This window comes from Solea senegalensis, unplaced genomic scaffold, assembly GCF_019176455.1.
Source record: "Solea senegalensis isolate Sse05_10M unplaced genomic scaffold, IFAPA_SoseM_1 scf7180000014119, whole genome shotgun sequence".
Taxonomy (NCBI): domain Eukaryota; kingdom Metazoa; phylum Chordata; class Actinopteri; order Pleuronectiformes; family Soleidae; genus Solea; species Solea senegalensis.
This window is the reverse complement of record NW_025320970.1, coordinates 42,501-61,443: the sequence shown is the minus strand read 5'-3', so window position 1 is coordinate 61,443 and position 18,943 is coordinate 42,501. Positions and strand designations below refer to the sequence as shown.

The following is an 18,943-nucleotide window of genomic DNA, read 5'->3' as shown; positions in this document are numbered from 1 at the left end:
TTAGGTTTGTTTCTATAGTTGGTGAAAATGGAACGAAAAAAAATCACTTTTATAGTAACGGAAAAAAAGCAGCCTAAAGGTTTTTTTGAATGCTTCGTTTAATGTTCTCACTATAATGCATTGCTGACTACAGACACAGTGAGATTAAATTATATTATTCATGCTGTGTTTTCCATGTTTTGAAGTGGACCACTGCTTACTCATATCCACTCACCATGTCCTGACGTCACACCGACTCCCTCAACTGAACTCAACTGAACTGAACTTACACGGCCCCGCCTGTGGGGGAGCAGCGGGACGCAGTTCGCGTTCGTCTTTTTGGTCCGCAGCAGGCATCCGTAGAGGCGCCTCGAAAAGCATGGCCGCGTCCCTGAGCTAACGTGAGTGAGTGAGTGAGTAAAGTGGGAACTCTCTGCGTCGCAGCGTCGAGGAGACTCACTCTCTCATTCTGTGACTACCTGAATTACACTCGGGGAAATTATATACACTATACTCTAATAGGAGCGTCCGACAGGTGGAGAAATTAAAGGTAACGTATCTTTATCTCAGCTAGCAAATATGCTAACTAATATTGCAGAAGATTTAGGGGAGTTTTTTTTCCCCCTGAAGTCTGATTTAATTTAGTCATTAATATATCCAATAATACTTTTTCTTCCATTGCCATGGCTGCTACACAGACGTATTGTTATTGTTGAAAAATAGCAAAAAAAAAGTTAATTAGAGCTTTAGTTTAAACATAGGGAATCGCAGGGGAACTCACATGGCTCACTTTAATGACAACATCGTTATAATGAATACATTAATACTTTACAAGTGGACAAAGATTCTTTTCATGACATCTGTATCACTGAGTTAGTTCATTAGTTCTGTCGTCTATAAATGCAGGAAGTTTCGTTAATTACTCAGTCCTCAGACTGTTATTGTCCTTAAACCAAAGTTATTCACTTCATTGTCATTAAGGAGCAAATACACAGATTTTTTATGTAAAACTCTCTCCGACTGATGACTATTTTCCAAAGTAGTTGCTATTGTGCGTGTGTGCTGAAATATTCTACTCAAGTAAAAGTACCACTATTTTGATAAAATTAGACTTAAGTCCAAGTGAAAGTGCTGGTCTAAAACTGTACTCCGTTAAAGTAAAAAAGTAGCTTGTTTTAAAATGTACTCAGTAAAAGTTACTTAGTTACTTTAATAGCAAGGTTGGGGTTCTTTCTTGTGACATGCAAAAAGGACAAGGGGACAAATTACAAAATAACATTTTAATGTATCAGTCAAAATGGGTCAAGTCACAAATGCTTTAACTTACTCACTAATAATTTTCCAGTGCTTGATTTATTTATTTTTTAAATTCAGCCAAGAATTCCTCTCTGTCATTATCCCACAGTCAATTTATTCATCGGCTAAACAGGGTTGCCAGGTCTGCGTGACTGTTGGCCCTAATCTCAGCCCAAATATAGCCCAATACCAGAACTCTCAGGATGCCACTGCTGCACTGATTTTAAAGTCCACCAGCTTTTCTATCATTCCCAAATGTGTTTTTAACAATGCAAAAAGAGAGAGAAACTTAAATGTTCAGTATACCAGCTTTAATAGCAACTTACCCTAAACCATATTAGACTAAAATGGTCTTGTGTCGTTAAGCACTGTGTATTATCATAAATAAATAATATATAGCTCTGTGAACGTGGTGTCCACTTCACTATTCCACATACTTAACAGTTTCCTTCTTCCTGTTTTCCTCCTCCACCCCTGAATAGATAATATGTACATATTAGGGTTTTTTGTTGAGATTCTATCAAGGTTTTTTAATACCATTACTGCATTTTATCTGTATTTTACCAGGCACCGTCCCTACATGTTGGTGCGAACAGCTCGGCTGGTGCCCCTCATCACCTCCAGTCACCTGTATTTCTCTCACACCTCCTTTGTCAGACAGATATTTCAGTGGAAACTACGCGGCACTGCTTGTACTGCTGCTGCTTTCAGCAGGACATTGAAAACTATGGAGCCTGTGAAAGACTCTCAGGAGACAGCGGTCCCCGTTACCGACCCCTCACCTACGACTACTGGACCCTTAGCTGAGGATTTGAGTCCAGCTACGTCAGACACGCCATCGGACGAGAAGACGATGACGACGCCTCCTGTGGGTCTTTTACCGGGGGAGACAGTGGTCAAGGAGGGGAAGGCGGCCATCTTGTTTCCCAGTGCAAATGAGGTGTTTTACAACCCAGTGCAGGAGTTTAATAGAGATCTGACGTAAGTACACTGATGGTGGTGGCGAAAACCGTTCCATTATCAGAATAAACGGGAACTTTCCAGTTGTTATAATCATAATTAAGTCCATTTCTGGACACGCGTGTCCGACCTTGAAGCAGGTGGGCCTCAACACATATATTAGGTACATATATTATTAGGTACACATACTGAACCTAAAGAAGTACCTACAAAAACATTTGTAGATAGATAAAAATTGCATGAAATGATTCCTTCCTCTTTTCCTCCCCAGATGTGCGGTGATCACAGAGTTTGCCAGAGATTTGATGGCTCAGCGCGGGGTGAAGGTGGTGGTGCCTGGAGAGAAAGACAGAGTGGTGGTGTCTCTGTCGGAGGAAACAAACGAGGCCGACGCACAGGTGGAGGAGAAGAACGGAGCAGAGGAGCAGTCTATAACGGCAACAGTGGGGGAGAAATGTGATGTACGTGGGACTGATATTGTTACATTTTTCAGATATTGGGTTTTTTGTGCGAGTATGGACGAGTGTTTTCTTTTTTCTTCGTCTTCATCTTTTTCTGATATTTATACCCCCCTCACCCATTTTAAATAGGGACAAAACACTTGATCTGCCATGCACAGATCAAAGGGAGATGAAATTCCATACTACAGTAGCCACGGCAACCCAGTTGGGGGCCTGGTCAGTGCTACTTCAAAACTGAAATTCTGTATTCGTCCACACCACTTTTAAGTTTGTTCCATCACTCCCTTGGTTTCAGCGTGGTATTCATGTCCTGGAGGGTCTGGCAGCATCTGGTCTGCGCTCTGTGCGCTTTGCTCTGGAAGTCCCGGGCCTAAAGAGCGTCACTGCCAACGACTTCTCCACCAAGGCCGCGGCCCTGATCGCTCGTAATGCCCAGTACAACGGAGTCAGCAACCTGCTCCAGGCCAGCTGCAGGGATGCCAGGTGTGATGACTCGGCAAGCTCTGCCACTGTTATTTATCTGCTTCACTGATTTTTGTATCGTGTTTGCCTCTCCTTCAATTGTATTCTGTCTTCTCATTGTCATTCATCTCCACGCTTCACCTCTGACCTCCTTGTTCTGTTTGTTCCTCTTATCTCCTTCTGTCCTCTTTCTGTCATGCCTCTCTTTACTTTCTTCTCCTCCTTTCTGCCTAGAATTAATCTGCTCGTTTTATCCTTAAACGATTAACTGTTAACTCTAAATCTCAACTTTTTCCCCCACAGTATGCTGATGTACGAAATGCGAGGGAAGAAGGATCGCTACGATGTCATCGATCTGGATCCCTACGGTAGCCCCTCCTGTTTTCTGGACGCTGCCGTACAGGCCGTCAGTGAAGGAGGTAACTAGTTCAGTCCGCCAATCATCTGTTTATCAATCAGTCCATCAGGTGCAGGAGCAGAATTCATTATTAACTGTGGACACATCTAATTTTTGGGATATTGAAATTCAATCCCAGCACCAAAGTCCATAGAGAAAAATCATTGATTTTACAAGACATCACACTGGAGTTTTTCTATCCACTGCTTTAATTTCTTTGTTTGAATTTACCCAAGTAACACAAACTTACCAAACGAAGAAGCAGTCGACCAGCAGCTCCTTTGTCCCTGCATGCAAAAAAACCACACATTTTCTTAATGATGATGAAACAACATACATGTAGATTTAGGCACAAGTAGATGTGTTTGCTAGATGGCTAAAATCTGTTTTTCCTTGCGTCTCTTACTTACCTAATGTTTTCATACCAAGCATTTAAACATTTGCAACATTTTTTTATTTATATGCACTCAACTATAAATCACGACCAGGTTCTTCCTTAGCGTCTGAAATGCGTCTCCACCTATTTTCCATTTCCATTATGAAACTTAAACCCGAGCAAAATTCAAACTGTTTGCTCCTTGCAATCAGCAACACCTGAGTGTAATGACAGGTGACCTCAAAATAACCCAGCATGACCCTGGGCTGGTGTCAGAATTTAAATACAACCCCCTAGTGGTTGGGGGGGAAACTCACGAATTAAAATGAGACATGGCTCCTACGATTAGGTTGCCAAGTTTGTGGTCAGAGTGGTGTATACCTTTGATAATAACAGAGGTTCTGAAGTGTCTTCCTTGTCTCTGGAGATGAGAAGGATATGTGTATTTAATTATTTCCTATAAACATAGGGTATGTGTACATATAGTATAATAGATAATATAATACATACTGCTTTTAAACTTGACCAACAAGAATAATGACAGCTTTGCACATCGGTGTAGGCTTCAGCTGTCAGTTTTTATCCAAAATTCAGATCTCTATTTGAACTTGGGTGGGAAGGTTAGTTCCAACTTCAACCTTAAAAAAAACAGAGGTCAAAATACAGGTGCAATCACAGACAAGCAACTGTTGTGGGGGGGAGAAATATCTGAATATATTCGATAGGAAATAGGACGGCCCTAGTGTAGTGTTTGTTAACTCACTTGCTACTGGTTTAAGAGGGAGGGGGGTTTAAAAAGGGCCTATGTGTCATTACAACATGCATTATGCTTCAAAAAAAACTGAAACCCTCCTTGAATATATAACATTTGAATATAAATGACTACAAATGTCTTTTGTTTCGTTGATTCTTTTTTAGGAGTCTTGGAAAATAAGTCTGCTTTAGATGAAAATGAGTCACAAAAATGTCCCGATATGAAAAAGTTGTTCTTTGTTCTCTTTGCCCACTCTCTCTCTCTCTCTCTCTCTCTCTGACTCTGTCTGTTAGGCCTGTTGTGTGTAACATGTACAGACATGGCCGTCATGGCTGGAAACAGCGGAGAGACCTGCTACAGCAAGTACGGCTCCATCTCCATCAAAGCTAAATACTGTCATGAGATGGTGAGTGCACAGACACACAAACAGACCTGTACAAATGAGTTATAACAAAGTAAAAAACATAGATGATCATCTACCGTAAATCCACTATGAGCCAATCGATGGCCTGTCTTTTCATGTTGATGAATCAGTTACTTTCTCACCGCGTCTCAAAACCTTTGTGAAAGGGTCATGGATCGGGGAGACTCACTTTGCTTACCAGCAACTCTTGCAAGGCTGGCTATGCTCGTGAAACTTGACGCTTATGAGTTTAAATAATTTGTCTGAAGCCCTAAAAAGCTGCAGCGGGCAACTTTAAAACTAGTCCCTGCAAAGTGAATACAGAGGGTCTTCTTTTCACATTATGTGATAGAAAATAGTGACTGAAAACATTAAAAAAAGACAAGTGTGGAGTAAAGAATTATGGAGTGAAGACTAAAAACTTTCCCTCCAGTCTTCTCTTGAGGATTCTTTAAGTGTCTTAAAAATGTGGCTCAGTGACACGCCACAGTTCGGCATAACTCCGCAAATGCTGTAACAATAATAAAAACCCTCAGCGAGCTTTTTCAGCACAGTTTACCTGTTGTTCGCTTGTGAATAACGGCTCCCACACTACTGCTCTTGGGTTGTTAGCTGGCAGAAAAGCTCTGTCACTTTATTTAAAATACCTTAAGATGAGGAAATGAGAGCTGTGTGTGAAACTTCTCTACAAGTGATTTGATACCATATTTACGTTAATATCATGTACAAACATTCACAGACATTTGTCCCCACTAAAGCGAGTACTGTAGGTCAGTATGTGTTTAAAACATAATTAAAGAATAGATTTTTTTTAAATACTTTGCAATTTATTGGAAGTACAACGGCGACATAGCACGAGTAAAGCAAGGCGTGCTACAAACGATCAATGACGAGAAGCACCTACGAAACGTTTCGCATGTTTCGCAAAATGGATGTTTAGCAGTTTCATGGGGGTGGAGGTTGGTGAGAAAGCACCCAGGAACGCTGGCAGTGTTTTTGTAATTACTCAGTTGCTCATAGGGCTGACAGAAGTTCCACACTGGAGCTTGAAGACATTATGAAATGAGAAAACAATTGTCTCTGAATTGTTAGACGAGCTTTGCAAAGTTAATACATTGCAATATTGGGCTAGGAAGAGATTGTGCTACTTTCTGGGGTTTTTTTTAACTGCCAAAGTCAAAGGCAGCACAGCGTGGTGTGCGTCAGACAGACTTCACTTTATATTTACAGTTTCCACACTAAATGTGTGTGCAGCAAGAATCAAGAATGCCTTTACTTTAAAAAAAACCAAAAACATTACGTGCCGTGTGTGTGACATAGGCGGCAGATATAGGCCCTGAAACTGTGAAGATTATTTCCACCAGCACTCGTGGTAAAAATAGGCGAGAGGCCTCGGGGCGGGCAGTGTGCGTGAACGTGAAGAGATGCACCGCACATGCACGTGGTGTGAAACAGATTCACACCCTGAATGAAAAATGTATTTAAAAAAGTGTCTTGCAGCACATGCACAGACATGTCTCCCATGTGTACGCCTTAATCCTGTGTTCATGTGTACGAAGCACAAACCATGACCTCATGGATTCTGGCCTAAGGTTAACAAACTGTGTGTGTGATGATATTTATGATGAACAATGCTGAGCGAGTCTGAGCAGCTGAATCAATCTCTCCAGGTGATAATGTTATGAATTGATTCATTGTTTGCCACGTGTAGGGAGGGATGGGCATTTCTTACAAACATTTTTTTATTTGAATATTCTAAACACCTGTGCAGGGTTCACAGTGTGAGGAGCAACTAATGAGATGCATTCACAGACCCTGGTAAATTTAGTCACTTCTGCAAGGTCTCTAGTGTGTTAATCTTCGAGGAGCAGCTTCAAGATGCATTCAAGAAATCTTGGCAACAGTGGAGAGGAAAAAAAAAACCCTCACTTTTAACAGGAAAACATCTCTGACAGAACCGGAATCAGAGCCTCGATTGGTTGGGGTAGGAGAGAGGGGAGGGGGAAGGGAAGGGTGTTGGTTAGCAAGGGGGAGGTGGGTGACAATCAAAATTAATGACAATTACCATGATCACTGTCATCCTCCACATCTCGTCCATGGTGTGACATCATGCCTCTTGCCCCAAACGCCATCTGGGATTGGTTCCAGCTCCTCATGTGACCCTCAGAGTAAGCAGTAGACGAAGGGTGGATGAGAATAATATCAACGTTAGCAGTAATGTGTCGCTACTCAAACCCTGAATAAATGCTTGCTGTTGCTGCCACCTTGTGATTATAGATGCAGCACAAATTAGGTCGTCACTGGAGTAGAAAGTTTTTTTTAATTTTTTTTCTCTTTAGACATGCAAATTTTTTGTTATGCTTTTAATACATTAAGAGTAGTCACAATAATCAAATACTCATGCCCAGTGTGTGTGTATGCACAAAGCTGGCTACTTTATATTTGAAACCAACCTAAATATTCTTAACATAACCTAATCAAAATAATGCTAGAGCTTTTACGACCAAATCCAACCCTACCATGGTCAGTCACTATCAATAATACATGATTAAAATGTATCGGAAATTTTAACCCAATTAATGAAGTTCAAGAAAAATGCATTATGTGTTTCCTTTCAGTGCCGTTAAACAAATAAAAGGAACCATTCACATGTAGCATGAAAAGGGGGGTGAAAAATGATTGGAATAAGCCACAGGTTGTTGTCTTTTTTTAACCAAGATGGCAGTGTGGATGATGGATTATCAGTGCAGCACTGACTGATTCAGGAGCTTCAACTAGATCTTGAAGTTTCAGAGATGCAAAGTATGTGTGTCACAACAGTTTAGTTTGCGCATAAGGGTTTCGGGGGGAGTTGGAGCTAATTGCTGCTGACGTGGGGTGAAAGGCTGGCTGGGTGCACCCTGGACAGGTCACCAATCCATTGCGGGGACAAACATGAGACGAACAACCATTCACTCGCTCTTGCAATCGTGCTAATCACTACTGTGTCTCCATTTAAAATAATGTATGTGTGCACGCAAAAGACACAGCATGTGAACAGCCTCTTTGGAGAGATGATCAGTAGGTGAAACAGTAGTTCAAGACACCCAGAAGGCCCAATTTAAAGACTGCCTTCGCCGTTGATACGAAGTGCCTCCCTTCTATTTTTGTGGTGGTGATGATGAATGTTGTCATTCCCTAATCGTCCGCCATTTCTGCCATTTTCCCAGTGCAGTGAAATGTGTAGGCTGGAGTTTAGGTTTCAGTGGCATCAACTTTTCTCTGCGCTCGTTGCAAACTTTTCCACCTCCCTCACGCATGAAACGTATATTTCACGTCTTCAATTATCCGCACACACCCGCTGATGAAATCCATTCTCAGATCCTCAATGCCTCGTCTTATCTCAGCGTTGGAATGGTTTCCCGCTCCGCCGATGCGCCTTCCTGAAGTCGTATCACTAGTCTTAGCTGACCTATATTTTGCAAAAACATTCTCATGTCCCTAATGTCGTCTTCACTTCTTCCCAATTGCACGTAATACTCCAATACAACAATCTGCCGATTGGTCAGCTGATTCGCCGGTGGCATAGTTCCCCTCGGTGAAATATACCAACATGGACCTGCAAGTCAGACGTTGGTTACCGCTCATAGAATTAAAAACTGTAAATTTAGTTGACATAAAAGTAGTATTTGGAAAACTGGAGAGTAATAAAAAGAATAATTACAATTTCTACCGTTGTGTGGTCCATCTCCCTGATTCATGTTAACTTCTCGGGCAAACTGCCGTTGTCTGTTGTAGCAGAGAGCGAGGAGCTTCTCTTCTTCGCCACTCTCTTATGGCTGAGCGATAGTTGAGTTGAACAGCTGGTGGCACGTATGTAATGTTATATTAGTTACACTTAACCATCACTTTCCTTTTGGGGCTTCCTCTGGTGGTGTTTAATGGAGAGAGCTGCAGGTAGTTCTTCTTCTTCTGTGGGTTTAATGGCAGCTCGATGCCATGATGTTGCATTACTGTCGTCATAGTTGTCTTTGTCCTTTTATCTCTTGTGATGTCATAAGACCCACTGTCACGTGTGATGTCATCATAAGAGTGAGTCGATCCTCGTTGACGTTGCCTGATCTCTTCCGCCTTCATGGTTGCCTTAGCGGATCATCTGCCTCCATCTTGACTTATTCATGTTTTCCTTCACAACATCCATGAACCTTCTCTAGGGTCTCCTTCTTTTCCTCCTGCCCAGCAGCTCCTTCAACATCCTTCGTCCAATATTTCCAAATATTTCCATTGGTCACGCCCAATGAAATGCTCAGCATCTTCACGTCCTGCTCCTCTTGTCTTTAAGACCGTGCCACTGTCTCCAAGCCCACACATCATTACGGGCCTTACTACCGTCTTGTAGACCTTCCCTTTCACTTTTGCTGCTATCAACAAAAAAAACTTAAAACTTTTGTAGCCATTATGCATTTTCACACCAAACATCTATACTAACTGGCCTCTGGGGGTATTTTATCCCGTACATATGTAGACAAACAGATATGCTAGGCACTGAAAGGGTTAATGATGACTTGGAGGCTGTTCACTTGTTAATCTTTGTCAAGTTGCTTCCTTGCAATTCCAAAAAATCTGTGACACTGAAAATAAATACAGTAAAATGAGTGTAGTAATGGTTAATCGTTGCCCACTACAACAATGGACACAGACAGCTGTACTTGCATGTGAAAAACACGTGAATCTATAAATCAATCTTCACAAATACAAAATAAAACAACGTAACATTCGTCAGCGCTTACCTGTAAGCGATGCAACATAAACTTACGAGCAAAAGCTCTCCAAGGCTCGACATCAGCGGATGCGATGACGTGAACAAAGAATGCTGTGGAGCACATTGTCATGCAAACAACAAAAACAAACCTGACTAATACCCTAACCATGTGATCGCAGATTACCAATGGAAAACGATAGCTGTAAAGAGACGGCGTCTTTCAAAATACTCATTAGACGGCACTGTAGTGCTTTTCAGTGTAACGTTACACGCCCACATGGTATGGAACGCATTATTCATTTCTCAATACAGTCCAACAAACTCAAAGCAAAGGTAAAGGGAGACTACTTCAGTCAATGGCCTGATTCACTTTTGGTGAAGCCATGGGCCTCAGGTTTCTTCTTCACCGGAGTATAAATGAGTAGCACGAGATCTCCTTTCTTGACTTTTGGATGCACATGGGATGCAAGTGCTGCCGACGATGAAGATCTGCATTCTCAAAGGACCATGGAGGAGGAAGAGGGGGTGCACATGTTCCACGTCCGGATCATCATCGTCGGAGTTGGAGTCAGAAGACAACGTTCGCGAACGCTCGGGTGAACGAACGGAACGGAATCACTCACTGAAACGATTTGTTCATCTCACAGTTCAGCTGAGCTGAGCTCTGCTGCGACTCGAGTGAGGCAGCGGGCGGGGGGCGGGGCCATCGGCGACCGCTGCGAGCAAACGCGAGACGTTCCCTGCTAAAGTCACTCTCCGAATCGGCGTAATGGGAATGTTCTGTTGTCTTCCGGCAGCAGCCTTATCAAGGAAGCCCAGACCGTCTTCTCCCAGCCAACTCCTTTTGAGAGGGGGGATCCCAAGGCGTTCCCGGGACTTTTTAAAATAACTGATTCTAATGATTCAGTACATCGACAATAACTGCTTTGTCCATCACTAGTGTGCATTTGTGTCGTGTTTTAAGACGACAAGCTATGACGACCCCGCCCATGTCGAGGAGGTACTATGAAGTAATGGAAAACACAGAGTTATCTCATTATTGTTTTTGGTTTTTTTTGCTAACAAGGCTTTAATTGTGAAATATACCCAGGGCTTCATGTTGAAGAATCCTGGTGTTTAGTTGAGTACAAGGGAATATTTGAATGTATGTTACGGTATTTTCAAAGTTGAAACCTGTGTAAAACGGAGCAGAAGCTCCACAGCTGAACAACAATATCCCCGGTTTCTCGTCTTAACCCCTCGACGGCGTCCCACCGCCGGCGTTCCTGGCTCTGTCACAGCCTTCGCTCGCGTTGCTCTTGTTGCTGGTGGAATCGGCGCATCGAACGCAGCTGTCTTAGATCTTGCAAAAACCTCCTCATCTGCCTAACCTCCTGGTCGTTGCAGCCCAATCGCACGTAGTATTCCAGTGAAGCAATCTGCCGATCGGTCAGTTGATTCGCCGGCGGCAGATACCCGTTTGGGAAAATGTACCAACATGGACCTGCAAATCAGATCTTGTGGTTAACATTTATATAAACTGTGAAACACTTTGACTTTAGTATTTGGGGAAAAACTATCATAATAATAATAATAAGGCAAATAATAATTACAGTTTCTTCCGTTGTGTGGTCCATCTCCCTTTGGATCCATTACAGACAAAGCTGCTGCTCCTGCTGCTTCACTTCCACCACAAACTCAGGGGTGGATGTGAAGTTGTTCCTGGTGTTTTACGGCAGTTGGAAACCGTAATATCGATTTTCTGCCTCGCCTCTCTTGTGCCTGTAGTTTCAACGGCCTTTGTCCTTTGATCTCTTGTGATGTCATGTTTGTTATTTATTTAAGAGCAGTATTCGTTCAACCGTGTTGGGGGGCGGGGGTTTAAGCCATTTGGTTAGAGGTTTTGGAAACGCCAACGTCTGCCTCTCCCAGTAAAGAATGGGGTCCTACATCCGGCCAGGATTCGGTTCAGACATTGGGTCTGCGTGTCTTCGTTAAGATGCGATACCGAAAACGTCCCGTACGTGGAAATGTGGAGAGACATTTGTACGTGAAGTTCACATTAAGCTGGTTTTCTCAAGCATGAACAACACTATATAAAAACAGTAAAACGGTATCGATCAAAAAACTTTTTACATGATGTTATCTTTATTTTCTGGATCAAATAGGCTCCGGATTAAATTTATTTGGGTGGAGAAGGAACAAAAATGGCTCTTTTAATACTAAACGACTCCTGGACTAGAGACGTTATGTGTTTTCAGTAACTTTGTCCCACTGTAGTGAACACAGTATCTCACTCATCGACCCTGGCTCAAAGTTCTAACTGTATTTCAGGTTATTAAATTACAGATACGAAACACGGTGTCATGAATATGCACATTAACATATTCCTGTTGTGCACACACGCTGGCTGAACCTTGTGTAATGTGTGTGTGTGTGTGTGTGTGTGTGTAGGCTCTTCGAATCATCCTCCACAGTTTGGACCAGAGAGCAGGAGTTTACCAGCGATACATTCAGCCCCTGCTGTCGGTCAGCGTTGACTTCTACATTCGAGTCTTTGTTCGAGTCTTCACGGGACAGGTTAAAGTCAAAAACTCAGCCAGGTACGCGCACACGCACACGCACGTTTTGCTCCGTGGACAAAAAAAAAAAAGACATTCGAGAACAATCATTTCGACGATTTTTAACGAATTGAAAATAATTGTTTGTTAGAGCTCTAGTTATAAGATGACTTCACTTATTATTATTATTGTTATTATTATTATTATTATTATCATCAATAAAATAATAATAACTAATTAAAACCACATGTATAAAATGACTTAAAGTGTAATTTAAATGAGAAAAGGAGCAATCTGACACACGTCAGTGATTACGTGTAGAACTGTATCTCTAAATATAATTAAGTCCATGTCTTCTATCTTATTATTAATGGTAGTAGTAGTAGTGGCTACACATGGATAAATAAGGCTGCATTGATTGTTCAGTGGCTGAACTGTTTAATCCTGTGCTGCAGTAAACAGGCTCTGGTCTACAACTGCGTCGGCTGCGGCTCTTTCCACTTGCAGAGAATGGGCAAGAGAACGGTCAATGGGAAACAGTAAGACGTCACACACACCTGTACAACTGATGTTCTGCAACTTTAAATAAAGCCCTCACACTCAGAGGAGCGGGCTTGGATTCATTCAAACTTGATGAAGCTACATTAGCCACTCTGCTGCTAACTGAATTATTTAATGTCATTTCAGTATGAAGTATTCTGCTGCCACTGGACCTCCAGTCGGAGCGGAGTGTGACCACTGTGGACAGAGACATCAGGTCACTAACACACACACACACACACACACACGGTCTTCTCTGGACACTGTACTGACTTTTCATTCATTAGGACGGCCGAGCCAATTATGCAAAATCAGGAAATGCACTTAAAAACAGGCTGACGCCAGCTGGGTAATTCTGTGCAAACGCACTCCACGAGGAGCTAAAGCCTCTCCTGTGTCCTCTCTGTAGATGGGCGGTCCCGTGTGGGCGGAGCCTATCCACGACGCCGCGTTCGTCCAAAAGGTTCTGTCCGCTGTGTCGGGGAACCCGTCTCGATTTGGAACGTCCAAGCGCATCGAGGGCATTCTGAGCATGGTGACAGAGGTACGTGCATTCACACGCGAGTCTGACGTCTCCAGCTGCCGCTTCCTGTCCGCACGTCTGACACACTACTATTATTATTATTGTTATCATTATTATTGTAATGTTTCAGGAGCTGGAAGATGTTCCTCTTTATTACACTGTGGAAAGTCTGAGCAGCACGATACACTGCAACACTCCGCCCCTGCTCCAGTTCAGGTAAACGCACGCACGCACACACACACAGTGGCAGTGTCGTGAAAACCTTTTGATACAAAGACACTTAATTACGACGGGTTCAAGTGAACTCTGAACCCTCTCCGTTATGCTCTGTCCACACAGAGCCGAAGCAAAAAGTTCTCAATCCTTTTCTGTGTCGTTTTTAGAATAGTTTCCTGTAAACGTGCTACTATTTTCCAGGAAATATCTACAAAATAACGACATGTCAGGCTTGTAAGTGCCGCTGTGAAGACACACACACACACACACACACACACACACTTTCCCTCCCTGTCTCTGCAGGTCTGCCCTTCTTCACGCCGGTCACAGAGTCTCCCTCTCCCACGCCTGTAAGAACGCAATCAAGACGGACGCTCCTCCCGCCGTCCTCTGGGACATCATGCGATGTTGGGTAAATAAACAAACAAACAGGATTCTGAACTGAACTCCAGCTCCCAGAATTCACCCCCCCAAAAAAATATCGGTTCTCGCCACAGGAGAAGGCGAATCCTGTGAAGAGGGAGAAACTGTCGGAGACGAGCCCGGCCTTTAAGATCCTCAACACCGAGCCCAAGTGAGACCACGGCAGTAACTGTAATCCCCCAAAATAACACGTTTACGTACAAAACACTTGTTTCTAACAAACACACACACACATCTGTGCGTTCTGCAGACTCGAAGCCTGTTTCACCATCAGGGAGGACGCCAACCCTCAGTCCCGCAAACGGCACCTGACCCGGTTCCAGGAGAATCCTCAGGCGTTCTGGGGACCCAAAGCTCGCGCAAGATCCAAGTTAGTAACAAACACACACACGTACGCACGCACACACACGCTCAGGAAGCTGCTACTGACCCGTACGGCGTGCGACTCCGCAAGAATAGGCCTGTCGCCTTATGGTGCTGATGTACATTAATGAACAAAAAAAAAACAATACATACTGATCCTAATGTCCTAACTCTTCTTCTGTTCTCTCCTCCTCCTCCAGTGGTGGCGGCATCGCTACAAACTTGCAGGACAAGAGGAAGAAGCTCCAGAACAAGCGGAAGAACCAGATCACGGACTCGTCGCAGCTCAAAGACTTTCCCTGCAAGAAGTTCAGACAGGTTAAAAAGCAGTTTATTTCACAGAGATTAAAAATCGAGTTCCGAAAGGTTTCAGATACTCACGTTTTTGTAGATGAGGACGCCTCACTTCTTCTCCACAGTTCTGCTGATCCCGGTTCATTTAGGAAAACTTGGTTGTTTTTAGATTTTTTTTTACCTTGAAAATCCCGCCGTGTTTTTAGTCTGGATGAATAGTGTTAATGTGACTCGGTCTCTTCTGTCAAAGTAAAGGCAGAAACTCACGGTCCTGATTCTTTGTTTTTCCAAAAATGTTTCCTCAAATTCAAAACTTAGAAAGTCAGAAAACTGGAGGTTGTGTTTTAGTCTGGACAGAAAATCCTGCCGTTTAATTCCCACAAATAGAAAGTGAGACTTTTATTTTGGAAAGTGATCCACAACCAGCTGTGAAAACAAAGCACCAAATCAAAATAACTTTTAAAAACTAGTATTTTCTGTAACTAATGGTCGTGTAATCAGTGTTTTCAGGACTTGGACCACTTTAAAATTCCGAGATCAAGATCTAGATTTAAAATAATCCTGTTTTTTGTTTTTTGTCCACAGGGAACGTGCACACACGGAGAGAAATGCTGCTACTCCCACAACCCGGAGCAGACCAATGAGGAGAAAATGGAATAAATGATTCAACCACATTTAGTTTATTTTTAAAAACAAATAATTTAATTCCTCCTAACGGAAGTTGGTTTTGAACGATCTTGTGCAGCCTGGATTAAAATGAGGAAGATCCACTGCTGTCGTTAATCTGTTAATGTACAGAAAATTTCTAGTTTTATGCCAAAGTTTTTGTTTTCTTTAGATTTTAAGTTTTTTTTTTGTTTTTTTTGGACTTTTGTTTACACAAACACCAATAAAGTCCTCGCTGTGACTTTAAATGTTATTCTTTGAGTGTTTATGTCCATTTTAAACACCTACACACTTTTCTATTTGTGGTCACAATTCATACAAAATACTTTAAGCTGGAGTAGGGAACATGTCTTGCATATACATAATGTATCAGGGTTATTGATCATAACCTAAATCATGAGATCTGATTTCTGCACCTCCTCTGGACTCTGTTTCCAGACTTTGACCAATCACTGAGTGAAAGGTCGCCTCCTAGTGGTTATTCTTAGTAGTTAGCACGTACACGTCCCCTCAATAGAAAGACATAAACGGAGCTCAAACACAGAAAATATCACTCATTTTCTAGCTTTCCTGGTGACTAAAGACTGCAAGCAAATCACGTCTTACTTCCAATCGAAAGAATCATGGGTAAGGTTTTTAAAGTTAACACCAGTTGTATAATTTAATTTCCACCTTTTTTAAAATGAAAAACATCTGTAAATGTTCTACAGAAATTAAACCTTCGCAGTATTTTTGCGATATGACTTTTTACTTGGAGTGGTACACAGCGCCACCTACAGTTTCGGAGTACATATTTTTACGACACCGCCGTAACACACGCCGCGTTGAACGTCCAAAATAACGTTATCGTAGCTACGGAAGCGTATTGTTGCCAGACGTACCAAACCAAGTGCGGTGCTCATTGTTACGTTGTAACGAGAAACTATCATGTTATTTCGAGACAAGACGTAATAAATATAATAAATTAATACCGAGCACTTTTTTTGGACGTGTGGCAGTAATACGCTGCCGTAAAGCAATTCTTCTTACTTCGGTCGTTGGCCCTGATCTGGCAAAGGCTTGTTTTACCACTAACAGACAGTAGGGGGCAGTGGAGCTGCACTAATCTCCTCCACAACAACACATTTAACCATCACCAAAGCTGTTGTAAATAATCCTGCATAATTCTACTTTAACACAGTCAAAAATAAGGTCGAGCATGCGGATCGTTCACTGTGGCGTCGCTTAGAGAAAAGTGAAGGGAAAATAAATAAATACTGTAAACAAAGACAGATTTAATCACCAGCTGCTCTAGCGTCAGTATAAAAATAATTTGCAGATATAATCACATGTCGGCAGAGGAATTTACAGAATGTGAAAAATTATTCTTGTCCTTTTTTAAAAGTGTAAGTAAAAAGGCAGCTTCAGCAAAATGTTCAAAATGAGAATCCGAAGAGGCGGAGTCTGTTCAGACATCCATCCTGAGAGATTCAAAGAATACAAAAACTTATTTGAACCACATTTACCTCTGTACAGATGGATGTGTTGTCAGTGTAGAGCAGGGATCTGCAACCTTTAGGATTAAGAGACATTTTTGTCCCTTCTCCACCCAACTAAATGTAACCTGGAGCCACAAAAACCTTTAAAACCTCCATAAAATGACGAAAACATCAGGTATAAAGCTTTATATAGATATACTATGTATAAAACTTTTTGTATTTATGAAATCTAAAAAGTAGAAAACCTGCTTAACGTGCACTTCATGTTTCAAACACAAGTTTGGGTTCTGGGACGTTTTCAATGTCTCATTTTAGTGGACAAATATTAAACCACTTTCATTTTATCGCCTCAATCCCTAAAAAAAACAAGTTTACTTTGAAAGAAAGACAATAAAGATAAACATTTTTTGAAGAGCCACAGGTTGCAGAACCCTGGTGTTGAGGAACTGAAGTGAATCGAAGCTGAAACCTGAAATGAAATTTGAGCCACGAATAAAAGAATCATTAATGTTATAAATCCACTCCGTGTGAAACTTGCAGCTGGTCAGAGGACGTCTGCTGACGTCGACTTTAATGTGACACCTGAAGAGGAGCGTGGTCAGTGCGTCTGATCAGAGATGCATTTCTCAAATATTGAGGAGTTAACGCTACAATTTTGTCTTTTAAAAAAACACTTTTGCACAAACCTGGCAACCGACTTTCACCACTTTTTTTTTTTTTTACTAATATTTACCTTGATTGCGTCATCGTTCCGGCCTCGGCTACGTCAGGCCACAGCTCAGTGATCTGATTTCATGGCAGGAGAACAAAAAAATCTAATTTTTCCACAAGAAGAAAATAATACATCCTTTTCTTCAGCGTCAAACAGAAAAAAAAAAAACAGAAGAAGAAGAAGAAGAAGAAGAAGAGGAGGAGGAAGGCCACAGGAAAATCACTGATTCTTTTGTGCCGTCTCAAAGTTCAGCGAGTGCGATCGTCTATCTGACGCTGACTCTGAGCAGGAACGTTCTGATCTCCATCGGCTTCAGCGTCACCTCCCACGTGGAGGAGTGGCCTCTGAACGTCTTCAGCGGCGGAGACGTCATTTTATCTGGAATAAAAACAAACGTGCAAAAGAATGAGACACATTCTATCTCCCTCCTGCTTCGTGTCGTCGTCGTCATCGTCATCATCATCATCATCATCATCATCATCATCATCACCTTCTGGAGTCAGTGGCTTTTCCTCCAGTGCCAGGCTCGTGTATGTGTGTGTGTGTTTTACCCGTCTGTGGCGTCCACGCCATACGCGTCATCTCATCTCTCCACTGATTGGCCGACAGGTTCAGCTCAGACACGCCCAGGACGTCCAGAGTGGAAAACAGCTTCTGCACAGACAGAATTAAAGAATTAAATTAACCCTTTAACACCTAAAGCCTCACAAAATGTCCGTCTGGACTTTTTTTTTTCTTATTTTAACTAGAGCTGAAACAATAATCGATTACTAAATGAATCGTCAACTATTTTGATCATCAATTCATCGCTTTGAAGCTTTTTTTCATGATTAAAACTAGCACTTTGTGATTGTTTCTGCTTCTTAAATGTGAATATTTTCTTCATTTCTTTGCTCCACGTAACAAAGAAATCATTAAAACTCAATCATTTTGGTTTATGGACACAAACAAGACATTTGAGAACCTCATCATTTCCACGTCTGACAAACTCTGATCAACATTTTTTCATGAACCAAACGATTACTCGATTAATTGTTAGTTGCTGCTCTAAATGTCAATTTTTCCAGAATAACTTTCAATATCCGGCAGTTATTTACAATTTTACTGCATGTTAAAATAGTGTTTTAACAATTTAAAATGAAGAACAACTGCAGTTGTCCACAAACACCAGATTTTGCCGGTTAAATTCTAAATGTGAACAGTATACAACACATTTAAAATAACATTTGTTTGAGTTCCTGTCTCCATGAGCAAAAACAGGCCAAAAAATAAATTTAAGAGACGACGTACGGGCGTTTTTCTGTGTGTCATCTGCGACACGCTCGGTGTAAAAGGGTTTAAGAAGCATTTATATGGAAT

At 41.9% G+C, this 18,943-nt stretch overlaps 2 protein-coding genes across 4 annotated transcripts in view; one reads left to right on the top strand and one right to left on the bottom strand.

Annotated features, from left to right (window-relative positions):
* Positions 1–349: 349 nt before the first annotated feature.
* Positions 350–15,642, top strand: trmt1 (tRNA methyltransferase 1). Of its 3 annotated transcripts, none has more exons than XM_044016073.1 (16): positions 350–380; positions 1,843–2,256; positions 2,507–2,696; positions 2,992–3,179; positions 3,462–3,577; positions 4,979–5,091; positions 12,263–12,411; positions 12,825–12,908; positions 13,057–13,126; positions 13,319–13,453; positions 13,563–13,648; positions 13,952–14,060; positions 14,146–14,222; positions 14,322–14,441; positions 14,635–14,752; positions 15,314–15,642. In XM_044016073.1, exons 2-16 carry the CDS (start codon positions 1,856–1,858, stop codon positions 15,386–15,388), a joined length of 2,031 nt encoding a protein of 676 aa, XP_043872008.1. In that variant the 5' UTR covers positions 350–380; positions 1,843–1,855; the 3' UTR covers positions 15,389–15,642. The 3 variants fall into 3 exon arrangements, with proteins under 3 accessions (XP_043872008.1, XP_043872009.1, XP_043872005.1); XM_044016074.1 differs by having other exon boundaries at positions 350–529; positions 1,933–2,256; XM_044016070.1 differs by having other exon boundaries at positions 350–529.
* A 1,006-nt stretch (positions 15,643–16,648) lies between these two features.
* The window catches only part of man2b1 (mannosidase, alpha, class 2B, member 1), a 14,715-nt gene continuing 12,420 nt past the window's right edge, over positions 16,649–18,943 (bottom strand). The window contains exons 22-23 of the mRNA XM_044016069.1: positions 18,136–18,238; positions 16,649–17,962 (exon numbers count right to left, since the gene is read on the bottom strand). Coding sequence (XP_043872004.1) covers positions 17,850–17,962; positions 18,136–18,238 — 216 coding nt within the window. The 3' untranslated portion in view covers positions 16,649–17,849. The remainder of the gene's footprint in view (positions 17,963–18,135; positions 18,239–18,943) is intronic.